The 25214-nt window shown below is 43.9% G+C and overlaps 2 protein-coding genes across 2 annotated transcripts; one reads left to right on the plus strand and one right to left on the minus strand.

Moving 5' to 3' along the window:
* Positions 1-3667: 3667 nt before the first annotated feature.
* On the plus strand, positions 3668-9082 carry gja4 (gap junction protein alpha 4). The gene is made up of 2 exons (XM_084339280.1): positions 3668-3792; positions 6533-9082. Exon 2 carries the CDS (start codon positions 6542-6544, stop codon positions 7715-7717), a length of 1176 nt encoding a protein of 391 aa, XP_084195406.1. The 5' UTR covers positions 3668-3792; positions 6533-6541; the 3' UTR covers positions 7718-9082.
* A 13579-nt stretch (positions 9083-22661) lies between these two features.
* smim12 (small integral membrane protein 12) lies at positions 22662-25214 on the minus strand. Its single transcript, XM_084339281.1, has 2 exons — positions 25154-25214; positions 22662-24008 (listed from the first exon to the last, which is right to left on the minus strand). The coding sequence occupies exon 2, from the start codon at positions 23969-23971 to the stop codon at positions 23699-23701; it is 273 nt and encodes a 90-aa protein (XP_084195407.1). The 5' UTR covers positions 23972-24008; positions 25154-25214; the 3' UTR covers positions 22662-23698.

The following is a 25214-nucleotide window of genomic DNA, read 5'->3' on the forward strand; positions in this document are numbered from 1 at the left end:
TCTTTGTAGACTAAGACCTTTTTGGTAAATGATTTGCCTTTGTACCATTTTATTTGTCATGTTGAATGAGGGGGAAAACGTTTTGGTCTTAGGCCATTCTCTGTGACAGCATTCATTTGCAGAGGGCTGTTCATGTGGGAAATGCAATTGTACAGATTTGTTGATGTACAAATGGAATGGAATAGAACATTGTTGCGTAGGAGACAGCGACGACAAGATGTTGTCTCTGTATGAAGGAAGAAGAGAGAAATAGATAGCATGATATATGTAATCACCGAATTAATGACTATTTTAGTGTCTGTTGACACACATTGATCATGTCACAAGCCTTGCTTTTCACATGCCCCCCCCCCCCCCACACACACACACTCAACCCCACTAAGCTTGCACACACACTTCCCTTCATCCATCACCGCTACACAGATCTACAGCTCTGCTGCTGTATCACGCATATTTCATCAAACGGCCCGTGTGAGACGGCTTCATATCGCATGTAGCTTTGCTTGGACATCCTCACTAACCCACCATACACAGAGACACATGCCGCCCTCTGTACGGATACCTGTGTTGTATGTGCTGCCTCACATGTATGTGTGTGTGGTGTGTCCACAACAAGCAGGTAAGAAGGTTCCCCTCACTGTTAAAGGAACAAGCCGACATTATGGGAAACGTGCTTACCGTCTTCTCCAGAGTAAAACAAGAAAATTAGATACCAACCACCTCTCTGTGCATTCAGCAGAAAGCTATCCGGCTGCAAGCTAGCCTAACTTAGCACAAATTAATGGAAGTGGATAAAACACCTATTTTAAGCTAGGCTATTGGTCCGTATTCGCTTCCATTCATTTGTGCTAAGCTAGGCCAGCTTGCAGCCGGATAGCTTTCTACTGAATGCGGAAGAGGAAATTGGTATCTATATTCTTGTTTGTGTAAGGTAAGCATGTTTGCCACAATGTCGGTGTGTTATACTTTAAACCGCTTCTCGTACTTATTGGATGAATTGACGCCAGCTTTCGGGTAGAGCAAAAATCAAATCAGCGTTTGCTCCCATCAGGTGCCTTCTGACGTCCTGCTCTGTAGTCTATCTTTATGATAACTCTGTTGTTGGTATAAAAAAAACACACAAACGCGCACAGACACTTTATCACTCCAATATGTGATTCAAGCCTCTGAGAGCACTCTCTACAGCCGTCAAGCTGATTCATATCAGACTCTTTTCGATATTAGATCAGGCCCTCCGATTGCAAATACCCAAGTGACTGAGTTCATGTCGTGATGCGCTCGGTGTTCAGTCAGTCCTAAGGTAAAACCGCAGGGCCATATGCGTCCATTTGTCAGGTGTTATATTATGGCGAGGCAAGCTGCTGCAAACTATGAATTTGTTTCCTTGATAACTTCACTCCCAGGGCGCCGCACGCCGAACAGGAAGCGACAACACACTTACCCCGAATGGTAACAGTTTCATTATTCACAAGCAGCCATTCAGACCGTTCGTCTCCTGTCCTGATCATTTATCTACGGGTGACAAAGAAAAGAGAACGAGGTGTTAGTAGGATGATTCACTGTCAATTCACTGGGCTTTGATTGAAAAGCCTGGTCTCCACAGCAGCCATGGAGATTAAACCACTCTCCCTGTTCACATGTTGACACTTTTCAGGGCACCGCACTGAGTGGGGACGATTGTGAGGAAGCAGCACCTTGTCAAAAGACTTAATGTGATTACTGTGCTGACAGGGAGTAAGAAGCTGGAGCCGCTGGTCGGTAGCTGGACGTGTGTGTTTGACATTATGACATTGTGAGTAAATATATATGCAATCACAGCTGGAGGGCGGGGGGGGGGGGCTTTTACAATTTCTGCTTGATATCATGCAGTCAATTCAGGATATGATTCATTCATCTATGACGCCTTTTGTTTGTGCACGCTAAGCAGCCTGGCTGACTTCCAGCCCTTGATTTAAGAGCCTGTGAAGAGAATCCACATGTGCCATTCAGTACAATAGGGATATATACCTAAGTACAAAGCAGCCTGTGGGGTGACCAGCAAAGCAGCTTGATTTGTTGCTATATACCGGTAGTAAGAAAATAACAAAGGATTAACAAGTTATTTTCATTCCCACAGGCATAGGTCTTTACATTATTAAAACTGTTCCAGAGTTCAAACACAGATAGCTTGTGTGTGTTTGTATGTGTGTGTTGTTTAATAGGCCATCCATTGTGCTCTCATTATTGAAAACACCCACATCTGTGTGCTACAGTACATGCAAACACACACACTATCTAACACACACAATCTGATAAACACTATCTAACACACACACACACACACACACACACACACACACACACACACACACACACACACACACACACACACACACACACACACACACACACACACACACACACACACACACACACACACACACACACACACACACACACACACACACTATCTAACAGACACATTCAGAGGTCTGTCAGAAAAATGAAAATACAGTTCACACAGATCAAAGCACAACCTTGTAAACTGATGTGGGTGGAAAACTGAGCTCCCTCTGAACATTTTGGATTTTTCACTAAGCTTCTTTCTAACTAACTTAATCTGACTACACACACACACACACACACACACACACACACACACACACACACACACACACACACACACACACACACACACACACACACACACACACACACACACACACACACACACACACACACACACACACACACACACACACACACATCATATGAGAATATAAGTATAGCATAATATACACATTTGTGTCATACTAACATAGGCTACGTTATGATAGCCTATATTAATGGAATGGGGGATTGTGAATGTATGCTTGATTGATTGATTGAAAAGTTTATTAACAGATTGCAGAATGGGTACAGTACAGTACATCTCAATACACACAATTGTTAAGGGGATGCAGACCAGAGAAAGACTTTCGTCTTGTTTACATCAGGGTCCCCCATTTTCAATTCATCATAGTGATGAATGCCATTAAACTCATACATATGATATAAACTCAAATAGGTGAACACATCTGTGTTCCAATTTGAATAATTTAATTCATAATTCCAAGTCATTAAATTGCTATGTAATAAGCTCCGGGTTTGTGCCGTCGTGTAGCCTTAACACCACTCACTCATTGGAAATAAGGAGACTGGCGCCGCTGTGTGGCCAAATGGAAGATTACATTTTTATTTTGCTTGGGGGTCCAACGGGTGACAAATCAATATTTGTTGTCTTTTGAAAGCTATATAGCCTAGGCTTGCAAAAAAACAACAACAAAAAAGCACACGGCATGACACGGATAGTGGGAAAAATATGTAAAAGAGATTTGTGATTTTTTTTGGCATAGGTTACTAGTACTATGCTAATCGTTACCAACCGCATTCAAAAGACAGGAATTGACCCGACACCTTTTTACTTTAGATTTTTCCCCGGGTGGAATTATACAACATTATACACAAAATGGTGGTCTTTCAACAAAGCCTAATCCAGAAACTCGGAGCGTGATGATGAACGAGAACTATTTTGAGTTCATCCATCCCTTTTCCTGGACTGGAAGTTCCTGAGGGAGGGCCAACAATAAAAGGCATGGGAAAGTTTTCCACCGTTTTTCCGATTACAGCGCTTCTTAAAGAGCTGCTGCTGCCAGACAGAACCAGCACTGGAGGGTCGCGCACTGTACTGTATGTAACATAATTACATAACTGAGACCGGCTGAGAGTGACCAAGTCAACGAGGAGAAAAGACAAACTTTACGACAGAGACAGGTAAGGTAACAGGTTTAATAAGCTTTTAGTGGAGTGTGCTAGAGCGTATTTGGATTTTTCTATAACGCATTTGCCACTATAGTATTTTTCCTAGCTCCGTCCCCCCCCCCCCCCCCCACCTGATATACTGTATGTCACAGCTAAGGCATTACCACATAATGGTATCTTCATCATTTTCTGTCACTATGATGATGGTTTGATTGATTGATTGATTGATTGAAAACTTTATTAACAGATTGCAGAATGGGTACAGTACAGTACAGCTCAATACACACAATTGTTAAGGGGATGCAGACCAGAGAAAGACTTTCGTCTTGTTTACATCAGGGTCCCCCATTTTCAATTCATCAGGACATATATGACATACATGACATACAGATAGACAGTACTGCTACATCTATACATTTATGACATACCAGTAGTGGTAGTGACCAAATATGATGGAAATGCCATGATATTAGCCTACTATATATTGGTATCATATTTGGTCAATTGGATTATATGATGGTATTATTTAAGTACAAAAGTAGTAGGCCTGCCATTGTTTACAACATGGTGATACATATAACATTTACCATGGTGACACAATTTGTTCCCCTTTTCTTAAGGGAGGTACTTGAACAAGATGTTTTCATGTTGATATTTGGCATGACACACAATGGTTAGTGTAAATGCTCAGCAGTTCACAAGGCTAGTGTAGCTTTAGGCCATGTTTCTATAAACAATTACACAGGATAGAATGTGTGAAATAAATTACATTGTGTGAGAGTTCAGATTCAGCTTGGGTCCCCAAGCTTGCTCTTAAAATGTAGACTTGTATCATACTGTACCAATCTACACACTATAGGCTAATGGTCAGATCTAGTGGACAAATGCTCTGACCCAGACGCTCTCTCTCCAATCAATCTAACGGTTACTGTGCCTATTGAGAAGTATAGTGGGCACCCAAGGGACTTAACATGGTCTAATCCTGTCAATGGAAGGGGCCGTAAAATACAGTTCCGTGGGGAATTCATATTTCTCAAAGGGAAAGAGATAACACAAACACAAATGACATCAACAAACAGAAAAATGACCCACACAGGATGTTTGTGCAGATGTGTGTGTGTTCAATTTTATACGATGTGAGGGGTGAGGAGTGAGGGGTCATGGAGAGAGAGAGTGTGTGTTAGATACTGTGTTCAATAGTGTGTGTGTGTTAGATAGTGTCTGTGTGTGTGTGTGTGTGTGTGTGTGTGTGTGTGTTAGATAGTGTCTATGTGTGTGTGTGTGTGTTAGATAGTGTGTTCATTTTCATGACGTGACAAGTGTCATGAGAAAGCTCAGAAGGTCGAGAGCCCATGGGGTAATTATGTTGTGTGACTACTGACTATGTTGTGTGACTATGTTGTGTGACTATGTTGTGTGACTATGTTTTGTGATTGTGTGTAGTATGTTTCGTGTGTATCGTTTGCTTGTGTGGTATGAACGAGGTCACACACAGCATCATCATCATCATGCGTCATCAATGACAAAAAAAAACTCAGAATAACACTTCATTCCATTTCAACTTCTAAACCCTGTCATCTAGAATTTAGATTGTTCTGATTGGTTTGAACTCAATCAATCGATTAATTAAATCAGAAGTGATTCATGTAAATTCAACTAAATGTAAATATTATAATAATAATAATAATAATAATAATAATAATAATAATAATAATAATAATAATAATAATAATAATAATAATTTGATATTTTTTTACGACAAATGTGATTATACTGATGTATATTTATTTTCATGTATTTATTTTTGCATTATGATAGTAAACCTAAATAATAATAATAATAATAATAATAATAATAATAATAATAATAATAATAATAATAATAATAATAATAATAATAATAATAATAAAAATAAAGTGCATGGAATATTCTGACCATTTATGGTCAAAATGTATGATTCTCTTTAGTCAATAACAGGTCTTCCAATTCCAGATCTTGGCACCAGGATTTGGAGCCCACCCTAATGAGGCCTAGTCTGAGCTCATGGAACAATTAATAACACTGCCAAATGCACATGTTCTCAAGTAAAAAGACGCAATTATACTTAAAGCGTTGGGAGACACTTACCTCATTTGTGGTATATAAGTGAAGTAGTGTCAGCTACTTGGTGTTTGTTAACCAAAATAATCAAGCAGTCTTGTACACAAAATGTCTACTGTTTCAGGTGTTTTTTTTATGGCGGAGACACACCAGACTCGGAAGTAGGGATGGGAAAAACTCACAAAATTGCTATTCAATAGTCACTGGGAGCTATTCCACTACTATTTGAAAATCTTGGGAGTTATTTACAGATGGCAACTGAGTCCATTTGAGCCCAAGTGAGTAAGATTTTACTCAGTTTGAGTCAAATGTACTCAGTTTGAGCGAAATTTACTGTGTATGTGCAGCTAATGCAAGGCCATATTAAGTTAGTCAATAGAAAGAAGCTTAGCTGAAAACCCAGAATGTTGGGTCAAAATGTGTGTAAATAAGGAAGAAAGCTTGCACATTAAACTGTGTTAATCAGTTTACTCAGACAGTGCTTCGATCAGGGTCTATCTTTGTCAGGTCAGCAGATCAAGCTTCGTGTCAATCACTCACTCGTTGTTGTCGACACACTTGTCTCACTTTCTCTCAACTTCTCTTACCCCTCCCTCCACTCCCCTCTCCTGTGCTACCTCCTCCCCCTCCTCCTGTCCTCCCGCCCCTACAGGTGCAGAGGATGTCCAGGGCTGACTGGTCCTTCCTGGAACACCTGCTGGAGGAGGGCCAGGAGTACTCGACGGGCGTGGGCCGCGTCTGGCTCACCGTTCTCTTCCTGTTCCGCATCCTGGTGCTGGGCACCGCCGCGGAGTCCTGCTGGGACGACGAGCAGGTCGACTTCATCTGCAACACCAAGCAGCCCGGCTGCAACGCCGTGTGCTACGACAAGGCCTTCCCCATCTCCCACTTCCGCTACTTCGTCCTGCAGGTCATCTTCGTCTCCACGCCGACCATCTTCTACTTCGGGTACGTGGCCATGCGGGTCGGGGAGAAGGAGGAGAAGGACGCGGAGGAGAAGGATGCGGAGGAGGAGGGGAGCGAGACGGAGCGCGGCGGCGGGGGTGTCACTGCGATGGACGAGGTTAATGACGGTGTGAAGAGGGCCGATAAGAAAGGAGAGGAGGAGGAGGAGGAGGAGGAGGAGAAGAAGGGTGATGAGAGGAGAGGTGGGAAAGGTGTCAAGGCTCCTCCGGAAGCTCCTAAATTGAAAGGGAGGCTGCTGTGTGCGTACGCCTTCAGCATCCTCCTCAAAGTCTTCCTGGAAGTGGGCTTCATGGTGGGGCTGTGGATCCTCTACGACGGCTTCGTCATCCCGGCTAAGTTCGAGTGTGTGCGGTATCCCTGCCCGCACACGGTGGACTGCTTTGTCTCCCGCCCCACTGAGAAGACCATCTTCACCATCTACACCCAGTCCATCGCCGCCATCTCCCTCCTCCTCAACCTCGTCGAGCTCCTCCACCTTTTCCAGTTGGCCATCTCCCATAAGATGGAGAAGCGCTACGGCGCAAAGGATCACTTCCTCCCACCTCGGGCGGAGCGGGTCACGCCGGCCGGGTCCGAAGCTCTCGGACTGGAGATGGAGGTCGTGCCTTATTACCAGGAGGGGAACCACCTCTACCTCCACGTGGGGGCCGAGGGTACGGGCTACCCCAAGCCCCCAGAGCTCGGCTCCGAGGGGAACTGGGGACCCGGGGAGGCTGGGGGCGGCGACCTGCTCCCCAGTTATCTGAACGCCATGGGGGGTATGAGGACTACGCACTCCCCCAGGGCCCACAATAAGAAACATGCACAACACCACGCGAAACACAGTAAGGCTGCCCATAAGGGACACTTGAAGCAAAAGCACTACGTATGACCCGGGTTATGCAATAGTGCGGCGCTTGGATAGACTGGGAAGCGCTCCATTCAGTCGGAAGAGTCATCCTGTTTTAGAAACGTACGTGTCTGGCGCTCAGCGAGCACAGCAGCACGAGAGCCCAAATGAAGAACATGGGCTGCTTTGTGGACCGGATGACTCGGCGGCAGCAGGGACATTCAAGACGGAGATTCGACAGAGATAACGGGGCTCGTTCAAATACGAGTACTTTGAGAACTCTCTGCAGGGGAGAAAACAGACAAGACTCAAAAGAGAGAGAGAGAGCGAGAGGTTTAACATTTTAACTCCGTGATTCCATGGATGGGACGGTGGTCTTAATGCCGAATGGGAAACACTGGTAAGAGACCACTGCGGCGGGGATCATGCGATACAGCAGGACCTAACGGGAACATGTGACGCAGCAGGCGGAGTGGAGAAACGGCCGTCTGTAAGCATGATCCCCCCCCCCCCCCCCCGAGGATTTACACTGTAGCCCCTCAGAGCCCCCTCGTTCCCTCGCTCTGCTCCGGGACAGTGGAATGTACTGGACTCTTGGTCCCTTTCAGCTTCCCTGGGGGATGGTGGCTATGTACTCTCACACGCACACGCATGCACAAACACACGTGCACACACAAGCCATTTCCTTTATCACATGCTGCGATTCGGTCTCACGAGTTGTTGGGCTGAGGGGAAGGGTTAGCCAAACGATTCTGGGATCGCCGAGAGGGATGATGGCAGAAACCACAACATTTTTAATATGTGATATATAGAGGGAGGGAGAGAGGAATATTGGAAATGGTGTGTGTGTGTGTGTGTGTGTTGGGGGTTGGGATACATTGATATTATTTTGATGCAATACAGATGATATTGCCCGCAGAGAAAGCTACTATAAGTGACTCCTCCAGACAAAGAACTATGCAGTAAGTTGAATGTAAATAACATTGAATCCGTGTGTGAAATGTGGCCGTCGACGTATAGACTCACTTTCCATTCAGTGTTGCTTTTCCAACATGAAAAAAAGGCCACCGGTTGTCAAGATTATTTCATGTCGATTCAAAAGAGAATTTTCAACCTCAACCAAAACAATGATTCGGATGTCATTTCAACATTGAATCAATGTCACTTTGCTATCTGCGGTAGGATGCTACGTAACATGTATTAGTGCCTTTAGGAGAGAGAGAGAGAATGCTCTATTTAAATCTTTCTCTGGTCTCGTCAAAGAAATAACAAGTGTATGATAAAGTGATTGCACATGTAATGGACTGAATGCGGTACAGGTGGCTGATGCGTAAGTGTGGTTCCAGTAAAGTGAAAGGAAATATGTGAAAATCAATATTTCATGTATTGGATATATTTAATAATTTTTTACAGAAAGAAATCTATGTTTATATTTATTTTGTTGGCAATAAAGTTCTTTCGCCATTCTATTTGCATTATGTTACTTTAGAAGTCTTTAATTGTCATGCAGAAACACACACATGCGAGATGGGCGACCCACAGGAACACACATATGCACTGAGTCGCCGATGAAATGTCTCTCCCGTCGTCCTTCCCCCCCAAGTGCAGCTGGGAGCAGACATGGGCTGCGGCGTGGGCCGCGCCCAGAGACCAATCCAAGTGCTCCTGTCCATCTCTGTCAGGGACACGACAGCGTTAGCGATCTGTTCTGCATGTTTTTCCATTGGGTTTATCTTATTGGGAGGAAAACCCTTGCGAGCACGGGGAGAACATGCAAACTCCACACAGAAAGGCCCAGGAGATACCCCCACCTGGGTGCCTGGCAACGCAGCAACCTGGTCCCCAAGCGGGAATTGAACCCAGGACCTAGCTGTGAGGCGACAGTGTTAACCACTACACCACCATGCCGTCAATTGGCTCTAAAAGGCTAGTGGTATACAGAGGCTGAGCACCACTCTGTGTAATTAAACTAATAACCCTTATCCCGGTCTGTGGTGTGAGAACACTTGACGTCACTTTTAACTACCATCCACATATGGAATGTAGTTGTGAGGGCGTTGTCATAAAAAACGTGCGTTTTAATTGGATGAGAATGATAAAAAAAAAACGATTGGAGAATGGTACATTCTAAGGATGATGGCATAATGGTCTCCGGGTCATTGGAAGCTATATGGTGTTCCCTTTAGCGAGGAAACATTCCAGAAGACTTGCACCTGAAAGGGTTAAGGTAGTAAACGGTCTGAAAGCATAGGAGAGGTCATGATAATAATAATAATTCATTACATTTATATAGTGCTTTTTCTACACACTCAAAGCGCTCCCCACAATGTGAGGTGGAAATTGCCTCCTTCACCACCACTGGTAGCACCCAACCTTGGGCTACGCAGGCTCAATGGCTGCCATACACTGGCACCAGGCTCATGTTGTGCTCTTCTGCAGACTGTATAGGTTCCACCACACCGATACAGTATATAGACTGCCCGTAGTTATTCTTTATTATCTTGTATCCTTGAATCCTACATATCTCCACATGGGTGTGTGTTCAGATCATACCCTACCCCACTATGCAAACACTGTCACAATGCCGAACCACTGAATCACTCCACTAAAATACCTTTTGGGGAATAACGGAATACGACTATGGAGAAACAGATTAGCCTTCCGGCCGTATTCCACCGGCAAATCTACTCGTGAAAGAATGGGGGGGGGGTTGTGGTTTAATGGTTGGCTTCAAATCTGGAGCTCAGGGTGCACTGTTTATATGGCAGTAAACATTGATATATGGTGTAATAGCACTTTATGCTGGCTGTATTTCCCCTCTTTTGACACTACTGCTGGGGAGGAGCGTAATTGATAAAACCCAGAACTCAGCACCTTCAACAATGGTGCTCACCTAGTGTCTCTCTCTCTCCCCTCTTTCCTTTTCTCTTTCTCTCCCCCGCCCTCTGTCCCTCTATTTCTCCCTTTCCCTCTATCTATCCCTCTCTCTCTCCCCCCGCCCTCTGTCCCTCTCTTTCTCCCTTTCCCTCTCTCTATCTCTCCCTATGTCTCCCTCTCTTTCCCTTTCCCCCTCTCTGTCTCTATCTCTCTATCTCTCCTTCTCCCCTGCATGTGTGCCTTTATGTCTTCAGAGATCGGAGGCCGCTGTGTTCTGTGCAGAGAGGCAGTGATTTCCAGCGATTTACACAACTGTCTCCGCGATGATAAGCAGTTATCTGTGGCAGGAAAAGGGGCTGATGGGTAATTTACTAGGTCGGGACAAGTTCTTGTAAAACAAACTTCCTGAACTGCGGTGGCCCAAAGCAAAACAGTAACGACGGACAGAATTTCTGTTCCGTTTTAGTTTGTTAAAAAGAAAACTGAAGAAAGAACCACACTTCAGTAAAACAAGAACATTATTCTCTGCTCTAATTGGAAAGTGTTTTGTTATGGGCTGGTTTTCACCTCAGGGTTCCCCTCTGTTTTAAAAACTAATTGGCATGTATTGTTGAGAGAACAGGACAAACGGAGCCTAGCGAGGCTGTCTGGTTCAATGCCTGTTTGCAAGAACTTGGCTGACAGCCTCCGTCAGCCTGTTATCTCAGTCACAGTGTGTGTGTGTGAGAGAGAGAGAAGAGGGAGAGAGAGAGAGGAGTGATTGTGTGTGTGTTTGTGTGTGTTCATGTATATGCGTGTGTGTTTATGAAGTGGAAGGGTCATGCAACAGATTGCACGGGGCAGCCCGTATTGGCCCACTACTCTGCCAACCAAAGCCAACAGCGGAACACCAGGGGCCTGTTTGCATCGATATTCTTCTCCATTGAGGCAGAAAACCTTGACGCCCACTCTGTTCTTTCCCTTTCAGATTCCACAGCCTGAACTATCACCCCTGTTCAGTGGAGTAGTGTGCACATCCAACTCTGTAGTGTGCACATCCAACTCTGTAGTGTGCATATCCATCTCTGTAGTGTGCACATCCAACTCTGAAATAAAACAACAACAACAGAGAAGCTACAGTAAACACGCTACTCCGCCACAATCTAACGTCAATATCTGCCAGGGTCAGTCAGTGCCCACAGGAGGATGCTGTGTTCCAGCTGCTCGTAGTGTGAGACACTCATCAGCAACATCGACAGCGTGTCCTCCCATAACATATCCGCTCTGATGTCTAGACCTGTCTGTTTCCAGTTTTTAGAATAGTCAAACCAACCAGAAAATGCTCTGAGGATACTCAATGCCAAAAGGAAATATGTGTTTGCATATAAGCTGCTGAGCACATATAAATAAATGTAAATGTCAGAGCAGGGCCGACCTAAGTGCTATTGAAGATCAAAGTCACACACATACACACACACACACACACACACACACACACACACACACACACACACACACACACACACACACACACACACACACACACACACACACACACACACACACACACACACACACACACACACACAGAGTGTTTGGGAACGGGCAGCCATTCTGACTGTGTTTCCTGACATTGTTGAAGTCGGTGCTGATGCATTTCCCCCTGCCTCCAGTCACAGACAGAGACTTTATATTTATATTTATTGGTAAAGAGATTTGCACTACAACTCATACCTCATACCTCATTGCACCTTACCCTAAATTGTACCTCATCCCATTTCTGCATTGTACTTTATATTGTATTGTAATTCAGTCACAAAAAAATTCTACTCTGTATTGTATATTGTATATGTATATTGAACACTTTTGTTTACACTTGTTACGTACTTGACTTCTATTTTTTACTTATCTTTTTTATTTGTATCTAGCACACTCTCAGGAGCAGAACAGGAAAAAGCATTTCATATACAATTATTCTGTATTTTTGTATGACAACTAATAAAGAAACGTGGGTAACACTTTATAATAACACTCAGTTATAAGACCTTTATAAGGTATTTGTAGATAATGAACTAATCATGAACAAACCATTTATATACATTCGTAGATTATTATTAAATCATGTATAACTATATTTGTATAACATTTACAAATTAGTTCTACATTATTTATGACTCATTATCAACATTGTTTGTACTTGATTTGTTCATCATTAAATAATGTTGTTTAATGTGTAATAACACATTTGTAGATGCTTTGAAAAATGGATATGAAAAAACAACTATACTGTACTTCCATTTATTTGTTCATGTTCAACAAATGATTTGTTAAGACATTCACAAAACATCTATAAATCATTTGCAGATGCTATTCTGTGCCCTAATCTAAAGTGAATTAACACATGTCTAATATGTTCATTATTTGTTGACTTTTTCATAACCTGTTACAAATGTTGTAGACAGCTTTCGGATACACCCTTCTTTGTGACATCAAACAGTGACAGAATTAGGAGGACTATAGATAAATGCAATTTTATTAACATATAAAATACATGTGCACTGCACACTTAACACATAACATATAGTGTAACTTGGGGGGCACTAGGACCCAGGAGTACCCTGCCCAGGTATTGCCAGAGCATGTAGAGGAGGTCTCACGCGAGTGAGACTTGACTTCACGTTTTGTGAAGAAATAATTAGCTGTATTAGACATTTGTTAATGATGAATAGGCTTCACTTTAGATTAGGGCACACAATAGCATCTGTAAATGATTTATAGATGTTTTATGAATGTCTTAACAAATCATTTGTTGAATATGAACAAATAAATGGAAGTACAGTATAGTTGATTTTTCATATCCAATTTTCAAAGCATCTACAAATATGTTACTACATTAAACAACATTATTTAATGATGAATAAATCAAGTACAAACAATGTTGATAATGAGTTATAAATAATGTAGAACTAATTTGTAAATGTTATACAAATATAGTTATAAATTATTTAATAATAATTTACGAATGTATATAAATGGTTTGTTCATGATTAGTTCATTATCTACAAATACCTTATAAAGGTCTTATAACTGAGTGTTATTATAAAGTGTTACCGAAACTTGAGCGTGAGCTCTGCTGCACGAAGGGTCTGGGAATAACAGGTTACATATGAGAGGGTCTCCTTTTAAAGCAAACAACTGAGAATATATTACAGTCACTGTGAGGACAACCGCAGCACAGTATTCAGATTATAGATACCCTTTGAACAAGAGGTGATTACACGTTGGAGATTATGTAGATGAGATGGCGGTAATAACATTATTTGTCCAAATTATTGTAAATTGGACTGAATTGTCCATTTTCATTTGTGTTTGTTTTGGGATGTAGAGTAGTCCACACACATACGCGCACACACACACACACACACACACACACACACACACACACACACACACACACACACACACACACACACACACACACGTATGCACAAACCTTATAGCTGTAGCACATATACATAATCAAACCTTATAGCTGTAGCACTTGCATCATACAGAAGCACTTCATAGCCTCTCTAACCCCATTGGACACAACTAGACCAAGTAGGCCACAGAGGCTCCAGCTCGTCTTCCCTAGAGAGACCCTCCTCTTGGGGATGTGGGCAGCGGTGCCTGCCCTTACAGTGGTCTAGGCTCTGGAGGTTCCCAATGGGCCAGGCCCATTGTCCTGCCAGCTGCTCTGGGAGAGCCCTGTGCTTCTAGGCAGCATCATAACAGGCATAGAGAAACGGGCTCTCACACATGCACGCACGCACGCACGCACGCGCGCACACACACACACACACACACACACACACACACACACACACACACGCACACACACACACACACACACACACACACACACAGGTAGGGAGGGCCATCAGGCCTGAAAATAGCAGCATTAGACTGTGAGAGAGGTCATAAGGTTTCTGTAACATTTCTTTATTTGGACATCATTCTAATGAATGTGGCATATACAGTATATAAGATATCTAAAGGTTTAATGTTGACATTATGACTATTAGACAAGGCTGTGAGTGGGAGACCACTACCCCCCCCCCCCCAAACTCCCATCCAGTACTACCAACACACAACGTTCTCTGTTCTCTGTGCCCATAACAATATCACGGCCGACCGTGCACCAAGTCACTCATTCCGGCACGCTCTCCTCCTTAGCGAAACAAAATAAAGGAGCAAACCACTCTCTAAATTTAGAACATGGTCAGGAAGTGGGTCCGTATCTGTTTCCTGCTCCACTATTGTTTCCCCTCGGGGGTTGGTTAGTTGATATTGTTCGCCCTGACAATGGCACTGCAAGAGGCATTGTTGCATTGTTTTGGTTGGCTCCCCCGGGCCTGACTGACCCAGTGGGCTGACCTAAGGCCACGGCCACCCCATCAAAGGCCTGTAATGGATTGAGGAAATGGGCAAGGAGCCTGCTGGGTAACAGTCAAGCAAAGCGCTGGTGCCGTTTAGGATAGACAAAAGTGTGTGTGTGTGTGTGTGTGTGTGTGTGTGTGTGTGTGTGTGTGTGTGTGTGTGTGTGTGTGTGTGTGTGTGTGTGTGTGTGTGTGTGTGTGTGTGTGTGTGTGTGTGTGTGTGTGTGTGTGTGTGTGTGTGTGTGTGTGTGTGTGCAACCCGGGGTGATCGTGCCTTTCAGGTAGCTGCTCCCAAACTGTGGCTCGCCCTCCCTTTCTCTCCGAGATCAGTAGAAACATGCGACTCTTTTTTTAAAACAGCTAAAAACGCTACTGTTCAGACAGGCGTTTGGCTAGTTTTATCTTGGTCTTACTTTGTATTATATTTCTAGTTGGTGTGTTTAATTGGTTCTATGTATTAACCCTTTCACTACCACACTGCCAAAGGGTTAACCCTTTCACTACCACACTAGACCCTTAACCTTCTGTAGCGTGGGAGTGAAAGGGTTAAATATGTTGTTTGATGCCCTTCTTTTTTTGGATTAAAAAGCACTTTGTGATCCTGTATCTAGAAAGGTGCTATATAAATAAAATGTACTTACTTACTTACTTACTTACTTACTTAATGTGTCTCTAAATCGACTGCTGGTGCAACTTGAGGATAAGAGGCTACCGTATGTGAGAAGGAACATGTGATTCATAGTCTCTGGAAATGGGTCAAGCTGGCCATGAATCAAAACGGAAGGGAGAGGAATTCTTCCTCAGATACTGTATTACATCACAATGGCAAAACCTTTCAGGAAAACAAACGCACCTCAAATGTGGTGACTTCCATGGATTTCCGTGGTGTTTAAGATACATTTTCAGATACATTTGCAGATCTATCCTAGCTTAGTGATGGCTGTGAATATAGCAGCTGACAACTAGGGAAAGTCCCATGTGACGGCCTGGAAAGACAGCTGACAGAGTGGAATAGACCCCATCGGGGCTGGCATGGGTTAGCTCCCTATTACAGCGGTGGTGCAGACTGGAACAGTTTCGGCTGCACCCAAGAAATCTATGACAAGTACAGGAATAATACCCAGGCCTAGAGTCTGTCACTGTCTCGATTGATTGTGCATATTGTATTGTGCGTCATGACTGAATAGAACTACTACTACTACTACTACTACTACTACTACTACTACTACTACTACTACTACTACTACTACTACTACTACTACTACTACTACTACTACTACTACTACTACTACTACTACTACTACTACTACTACTACTACTACTACTACTACTACTACTACTACTAGAGTCTGTGAGCTGGAAGGTGGAAGATGACTCACAGACAGACCATGGAACGGACAGGACTATGAGTTGGATCAGAACTAGAACCATAGAGAACAGCACTATGAGTAAGATGAATGCATCAATGGAGGGCAAGGGTGGAGCAGTAGAGGGAAAGAAGCTCCAGATCTGTGCTCGTTGTGGCAGAAGGTAACGTCAGTAAAAGGCGGGTCAAGTCAGTCGGTCGAAGTCCAGCGACGGGTAGAAAACCACAGTTGGCACGATATCAGTAACCCTGTCGCTGAGGAGGAGGAGGAAATAACTGGAGGAGGGGATGTAGATGGTACTGAGGTCAGCCTGCCATCAGAGAGAAGAGCTGTAGGAGGATGTAGATGGTACTGAGGCCAGCCTGCCGTCAGAGAGAAGAGCTGTAGGAGGATGTAGATGGTACTGAGGCCAGCCTGCCGTCAGAGAGAAGAGCTGTAGGAGGATGTAGATGGTACTGAGGCCAGCCTGCCATCAGAGAGAAGAGCTGTAGGAGGATGTAGATGGTACTGAGGCCAGCCTGCCATCAGAGAGAAGAGCTGTAGGAGGATGTAGATGGTACTGAGGCCAGCCTGCCGTCAGAGAGAAGAGCTGTAGGAGGATGTAGATGGTACTGAGGCCAGCCTGCCGTCAGAGAGAAGAGCTGTAGGAGGATGTAGATGGTACTAAGGCCAGCCTGCCGTCAGAGAGAAGAGCTGTAGGAGGATGTAGATGGTACTGAGGCCAGCCTGCCGTCAGAGAGAAGAGCTGTAGGAGGATGTAGATGGTACTGAGGCCAGCCTGCCATCAGAGAGAAGAGCTGTAGGAGGATGTAGATGGTACTGAGGCCAGCCTGCCATCAGAGAGAAGAGCTGTAGGAGGATGTAGATGGTACTGAGGCCAGCCTGCCATCAGAGAGAAGAGCTGTAGGAGGATGTAGATGGTACTGAGGCCAGCCTGCCGTCAGAGAGAAGAGCTGTAGGAGGATGTAGATGGTACTGAGGTCAGCCTGCCGTCAGAGAGAAGAGCTGTAGGAGGATGTAGATGGTACTGAGGCCAGCCTGCCATCGGAGAAAAGAGCTGTAGGAGGATGTAGATGGTACTGAGGACAGCATGCCGGTCAGAGATAAGAGCTGTGGGCAAAAAGCAAAAAAGGCAAGGGCCTAGGGCAAATGAAAGGAAAGAATGGGAGACGGTTAACAGGGATCTGATAATGATGTTTGAAGATGGATGAAATTATTTATGAATATGGTGCTGAAAGATTTGAAATCATTGAGAGAAAGAGCGTGGAGAGATTGCAGTCAATTAAGTCCAGACGGCAGAAAGAAATAGAGGAATTATTGAAGGAGAGGAGACGGTTAAAGCAGTAGAGAAAGGCGTCAGTAGATGAGAAAGAGGGGATTCATGTTTTGCAGGAAGAGCAAAAAAAATAGTTTAGTAGTACTCACTTTGAACTCTATTTAAGTTTGTTAAAGGAATGTTCAGCCAAGGAAAGGAAGGGCAACTCAAAGCTTCAAAGCAAGAGGTAGAGAAAAAAAAGACATACTCAGATAAAGGAAAGAATAGGGAAATGGGCCTTCCTCCAGATATACCATCATCATTAGAGTATACGGTGGATATTAGGCCACCAAGGTGGAAGGAAGTGGAAGCTGTAGTAAGGCTTCTTCAGCCCCAGGGCCGAATGGAGTCCCCTACCGGATTTATAAAAGTGTGCCTGATCTGATGTACTTAGATTCTTGTGGAGGTTATTGAGAGTAGTATGGGATAAACAGGTTATACCAAAAGCTTGGTGTAAAGGAGGGGGCACACTAATTTGGGACCATATCCCTCCTGAATGTAGAAGGTAAGATTTGTTTAGTATAGTGACACAGAAAGGCTAACAAACCACCTAAGGAATCATACAGTGGTTCTCAAACTACGGGTCGCAACCCAAATTGGGGTCGTGGGTAGGTGACAGTGGGGTCGCACATTGGCAAGTAAATACTAATTATATATATATAAAAAATTAAATATTTTATTTTTTTATGTTCTGGCAACATATTTTGGCTAAATATTTTATAAATGTGTATTGATAACATAGTGCTGTAATACAATTTTTGAATAAATATGGCATGATCAAGTTCAACAACGTGTGCTTCTATTTTGATATTCCTTAATTCCACGTTTGAAATTACGCGAGACCTTAAGTGTGGGGTCCCTAAAAAAAATCATAAATAAAAATAATATGAAAAAGTTTGAGAACCCCTAATAGATACCACAGCGCAGAAAGCAGGAATCCCATGGTTTGCAGGATGAATAGAACATACTAGTATGATATCACACCAGATTCAATCGGCCAATCGAGAAAAGAGATTTACATGTGGTCTTTTTAGACCTTGGTTCATTCAGTACCACATAGTCTTATTTGGAGTGTGATTTCTTTAGAGTGCCAGGGGTGATTGTAAATTTGGTGAAAGCATACTTCTAAGATATTAGAATGTGTTTTAGTACTAGAGATTTTACAACAGCATGGCAGAGACTAGAAATAGGCATTTCCCACTTCAAGTACCCACTTGATAACCCTGGTGATATGCTGGCTCTCACTGCCTATCTATTTACACGTTGAGCTGTGGTGGTCATTAGGGGCCGTGTGGTAGAGTTTGTAGCATCGGCATTGTCAGTACCTGAAGCTCACATCAAAGGGGCGTGGGTCTGTTAAAGTTGGCAATGCTGTTTGGGGGCCATAATAGGCCATGTAATACATTTGTAGTGTGTTATTCCATAGTAAGTATTTATAGGCATGTTAGACTTTCGTTTGGCAATGGGAGTGGGTTTCTTCATTGCTTATCCTTATCATTAGGGCTCATTTTATGATAAATAAATACACTGAACACTTTTGGCAGTGGTGAATTGGCAAGAAATAACTACCACATGTTTCAGTACTGGGAAAAGAAATGAAGATATGAAAACACAATATGACGCATCACTTTAGTATCACGGCAACAATGCGCTGAGACCAAAACACTACGTCCTTTGATGCCTCTTAGCCAATGCGATTCAACGATTTGAAATATCCTTCGTCCAGGTCCTAAGTGTCCCTGTGGGAACATAATTGTAACTGACTTCCCTTCTGAATATGTGTGTGTGTGTGTGTGTGTCTCCCTTATGTTTTGGCTACTTAATAGGCTACATGAGTGGGATATACAGTACCGTGTTCCTGTGCTCACTACCCTCCTGTGTGTGTGTGTGTGTGTGTGTGTGTGTGTGTGTGTGTGTGTGTGTGTGTGTGTGTGTGTGTGTGTGTGTGTGTGTGTGTGTGTGTGTGTGTGTGTGTATGTGTGTGTGTGTGTGTGTTTAAAGAGAGGACATGAAGCCTTCCCAGCAGGGAGACGTCTCCATTGTCCCTGCGACAGGGCGAACGCCGTCGTCCCCGCCTCCCCTCAGGATGTCGGATCGGACCGCCAGGCAGAATAACAGTCGGCATCGCTCGCTACCCTTATCCCCACCATCCACCAGGAACAATGGGATTGTCTCCCTAAATCCTCCCCTTTCCCAGGGACCGCAGGGTTCGGTTCCCACAGTGCCGACCAGTGCTGAGGCGCGGGTCCATTGTTAAAGAGGGCCGATCTGCACTTCTGATTGTTCCCAGGGGTCAAGTCAGGGGTGTCTTTGGCCCCCGACACAGTTACACCTCTCGCGTACCTAGGTACACGTCCCTCGCCCACTGCAACCTGGTGGACAATGCGGGGTTAGGGAGATTGTTAGTTATATGGTACATATTGTGCTATACGCTCTCTCTCCTTCACCCCCCTCCCCCCCACATCAAAACTCCTCCACCTCCTGCAACACTAATCCATCCATCTACATTCACTGCACACACGTCCACAGGCACACTCACTTTAAACCTTTAACATTCACTTTAGACACTTTAAACACTTTTTAACATTACACCATATTGTATCTATGTATTACTAAGAGATTTGCACCTCTACCTCATTTTTGCATTTTGTACTTCAGTATTTTATATTGTATATTTTGTATAGTGTTTGGTCTTTATTCGTTTAACTTTTTTTTTTTTAATTTTTTATCTACTTTTTCTCCCCATTTTTCTATTTTTCTCCCATCCCCAATTTCGTATTGTCCAATTCTTCCCTCCCCTGTCTCGAACGTTGTTAGGTCATGCCTCCCACAAGCCGGCTGCAATGTGGACGAAGCCTTGCATCACGTGTCCCCTCCGGTACTCGAGGAGGCAGCCGTCGCATCTTTTCACCTGCACAGCGCGACCTCTCAGCGGCGGGGGTCTGCGTGGGAGGGACACGCCGCCCTCGTCGCTTCCTGATTCTACTGCGCAGGCGCACCAACCGACCTGTAGGAGTCGCTGTCCACAACGTCCGATCCCCACCCACCAGCTTCCCACCCCCTAACACTGCCAATTGTATTAGTATGTACGACCAGCCAAGTTGGTAGCAACGCCGAGAGCTGGGCTCGATCACGGCATCTCCTGCGTTGGTGGCGAGCGCCTTGCCCACTGCGCCACCTGTTTAACTTTTCTTTTGTACTGTATGAAGCACAATCTCAGAGGGCTCATACAGAACCAAGCATTTCACTGTAATGTACATGTACCCTGGCCTATATATGTGACAAATAAAACAAAACTTGAAACTCACACACACACACAAAAACACAGAGCTTTATTATGTTTTCTAAATGCAACTCCACACGTCTACCTCTCCATTCCTGGATGGAAACAGATGGAAACTTAGCCCAGCTTGAAATCATTACCAGTCTGAACAATCACAGCCCAGGTTACCGGAGTGGAGCGGCTTGTTCCACTGATAGTGAACCTTCAGGGGGGAAAACGGCTGATGGCTGCAGATAGAGCAGCGTTTCTGCACAGGGGCCGATGTAAAGTCTGGGCCCTCGTGAACCCTCCCACTGTACTGGCTGCCAGGGCAGTGTAGCGTGGCTTAGCCTGGCACATTGGAAAGGTTATCATCCATTAAGATTGGTTCCAAGGCACCGCAGAGACGGAGCTCCCCGCTTCCCTATTCATCAGGGGAAGGGCCGCAGGACTGGAGGGAAAGTGTCAACTTAATTGTTTTGTATTACTGTTTATTACGTAAAGCTTATTCTGTAGTGTTTTCACTAGCGACAACTAACCTTTGTATTTTGAACCGATGACATCTGTTGTGGAAAATAGCCGAAGCTAATAACCTACTCAGTCAAAAGAGACCTGGTTAATACGATTTATTAACTCAATCAAAGTATCAATACAGAAATAGTAAGAGTCAGGCTGGATGACTCTCAACGAGGTCATAAGATTTAGGACACCAGGGAAGAGAGACCCCTCACTGGATCTTGAAACATCTTCATACATACAAACTGGAAAGGGTGGGGGTCACAGGAATACACAAACATAGGGGTGTGACATCTTTGGGGACATATGGAAAGGTGGGGTAGGAAGGAACGATGGGTAGAGGGAGATCATCAAAGACAGGGGGAAGGGGGTCTCATCTCCCACACATCCTTCAACTGACGTCTGCTTGCTATGACCTCATCTTTCCCAGAACAGAAATGATTGTACCCATTCATTTATACCTCATATGTACCATAAATTAAATCTATCAAAACTGGGCTAGGATGGAGAACCAGTGTATTTGAGCTGTGTACCAGTGTGATGCTGGTGACATCACATAGTCGTTATGGGAAATCAGAGGTGGAAGACCACTCTGAAATTCAGCTTTCTGTTATGTTTAATTAGTTCATGCTGTCCCTTGTGTCCTGTAGCCCAAGGAGAAGAGAGCAACATTGTAGTTTTTTAACTGCTTTATTGAGAAACAATAAAAAAAAATCAAGTAAAGTGTGACACCACTGAGGATGATTGATTTGGTATATAAGGATACATTATTCTGGTAGAGGGCAGAAACGCACGTGATAAATACATTGCCGAGATATAACTTGTCAAGTATATATAGCTGGATTAAGATATGACAATCCACAAAGTCAGTCAATGGAACGGTGTACAGCTTTCACTAACATGGGCCACATAACTCACCTTAGTTCACCAGTGAGGCGGAAAACACTGAGTCATAAGTGAAAGCAATTTCCATCAGGATAATAAGCATCCGTAACATTTCCAGAGAAATTAATTTCCTGTTTAGAACCGAGGCTAGAGAGACGGGGGTATGACACATGCTCAGAATGCACTGGTGGAGTGTCCGAGTACCAAATTGAAAGGAAACCGACTAATTGTAACCGTGCATGGGTTTTATACCCCAATTTCTCAACAGGATATGACGGCCGTGTCCTCTCCTTTTCGCTGTGGGGAAAACAACATTAAGACAGAAGTGGCCACTAGTGGCGTCAGTGATATGAACAATAAATCCAGCTTTGGAAACACAATTTTATTATGTGATTTGAAATGACATCCAGAAAGGTCACAAAGGCTACAGCATGTGCTTTTAGCATAGTATTGATCAAATGTCTTTGTATATTTAAATCATCACATAACTCAAACCACCAACCACCATCTTGGACCTTCTAAAATGAAAGCATTACCTGGTGAAGTACAAGTGACTGACAGAAGGCCAGACAGGCAAGCTTGAAATTAACAATTTCCGCAGTTCCCTAAACTGTTGTTAAACCATCCCATTAAAAAAACAAAAAAAGATGCCACATGCAAAGCAAATCCTTCCCTTTCCCACTTCAATCACATTTGCTGACCAGAACAATTTCTAATTGATAGAGAATCGAGGAAACAGTTGAGGAATCAGGATTCCTTCCTATTATTTATGTATCTTTTTTCAACAGTCTTAGCTCTCACATAGTCCTCAATACCACCACTCCTCTTCTTAACGCAAAGGATGGCATTCGAGTGTTTTCACAAGACACAAAAACTCCTTTCCTTAGTTTCCTATACGGTTTAGTCTTGTGAGCATAATGTGAAAGCACACAGACCACAGAATCTCATTAAAACTGGCCTTAAAAGACACAGGTTTGTAATGCCCAAGGACAAACAGACACCATGGACAAACAAGTTGTGTGGTAAACCTGGTTACAATAACTAGACCTATGGCTCCTTCCTCAGTACAGCATACTGGTGTTCACTGTTCACGATATTGTGGTAGACCAGCGGCCCCCCAATATGATTTAACTTGGGGGTACATTCAACTCATTAAAAGAAAAACGTCCACCTCCCATGATTCTCTAGCTCGCAATATGTTCACACATGCCCAATGATTGACATGCCAGCGTGCCGTGTTCACGTTAATATACGTATGAGACGGTTGGGTGATTCAGCTCCTTGGCCGGCCCCCTCTATGAGACAGTTGGGTGATTCAGCTCCCTGCCCCGCCCCCTCTATTCTCTGGTGCTCCAGTACAGGGAGGATAAGCACTAGTCTCTGTCCCAGTGTCCCAGGGAGCGGTTAGCTCTTCTCCGATCGATTCCTGTTCAGAGCCGCGCTGGGCGCAAACTCCAGTCTCTCTTTCAGACTAAGGACCTGGGTGCTGTCCGTCCCCGCTTGTTCCTCCAGCTTCCTGTCCTCCCGGAGTTCAAAGATGCTCTTCTCCTCCCGGGGTTTGGGGGTCCCTCTGATGAACCACTCCAGGTGGTAGCCCACCGCGCCCACCACCAGGGCCACAGGGAATGTGACGTAGGGGGCGTAGGTCCGCATGGACATCCATACAATAGGCCACATGGCTGGTCACTGTGCTGGCTGGGATAGCCAACAGAAGCTGGTCGGAAAACAAAATAGAATGTAAGAGAATTAGGGGGGGGGGGGGGGGGGTAAATATGGGTAGGTAGTTCAATATCTGAAATAAGTCAGGATGATTATTTATTTATATATCGATTCCTACTAGGAAACATTTAGGCTTTTGTAAACTCTTGTCATCTTGAGCACATTAGTCTTATTCCCTGGGCCCATATTTATCAAACTTCTAAGAATAGGAGTACTGACCCAAAATCAGACTGATTGGGTCACATGACCATATGCCACCTGATGAAGCCCTCCCTGAGCAAAATGTTTGTTTGATTTAGGGCAGGCTAATAAAGCATGGGATAGACATTGCCTTCCTTCACTCTGACTGTTTGGTCCGTTTCACATGACCATACACCTAACTATGACTGGTCTCAGACCACTAGCATTCTCACTTTGAGATGCATGCAGGCTTTATTTGGGCTTTTTGAACTCAAAACGTTGATTCTATTTAATTTTTATGTAGTCTTGTTTTTCTGATGAATTGTGTAAGCTCATGAATAAAATAGGTTATGACATTAAATATATCATGATACAACCTGGTTTTGGTTTAATTTTGAGCAGAATAACATTACTCGAGCTCCAAGTGTGGGGATATAATAGAACACATTGTGATAACATCTCTGAATGACAACTTTATTTAACAGATTGCAGAATGGGTACAATACAGTACAGCTCAATACACACAATTGTTAAGGTGATGCATTGCAGACCAGTCCAGAGAAAGACTTTCGTCTTGTTTACATCAGGGTCCCCCATTTTCAATTCATAGTGACAAAAGATAACTGGTCTCTGTAACGTTAGATCTTTGCCCCACGCATTTGCACAATACATCAACAGATTCAACACTCCATTCTACTCACTATGCCAACGCTATCTGTTGTCTTCTTAGTGTGAGCAAGCACCAAGGTGAATAAATAACACACGATATCGTTAGCTAACGTTAGCTAGTTATTAACAGCTTGCAAATTAAAATCGTATGGCACTGGAGGAGCACATACATCGTTCCGGGATGGTAAAACCTAAAGATTATGTTAATGTTTTTCTCACTGACACGCAAAATGCGGGCTCGTGGACACAATTAATTGCGTTTTGTATCACAATTCACCGTCATTCACTCACCTTTAACACGCTGAAGGGTTGTTCTTCTTCTCTGGAGTCTGGATTAATGGCGGACCACAAA

Source organism: Notolepis coatsorum, assembly GCF_963971535.1.
Source record: "Notolepis coatsorum genome assembly, contig: SCAFFOLD_296, whole genome shotgun sequence".
Classification (NCBI taxonomy): domain Eukaryota; kingdom Metazoa; phylum Chordata; class Actinopteri; order Aulopiformes; family Paralepididae; genus Notolepis; species Notolepis coatsorum.

Coding starts and splice junctions, on each gene's coding strand:
- smim12 (XM_084339281.1), bottom strand. CDS start 23,971: ATGTGGCCTATTGTATGGATGTCCATGCGGACCTACGCCCCCTACGTC.
- gja4 (XM_084339280.1), top strand. CDS start 6,542: ATGTCCAGGGCTGACTGGTCCTTCCTGGAACACCTGCTGGAGGAGGGC.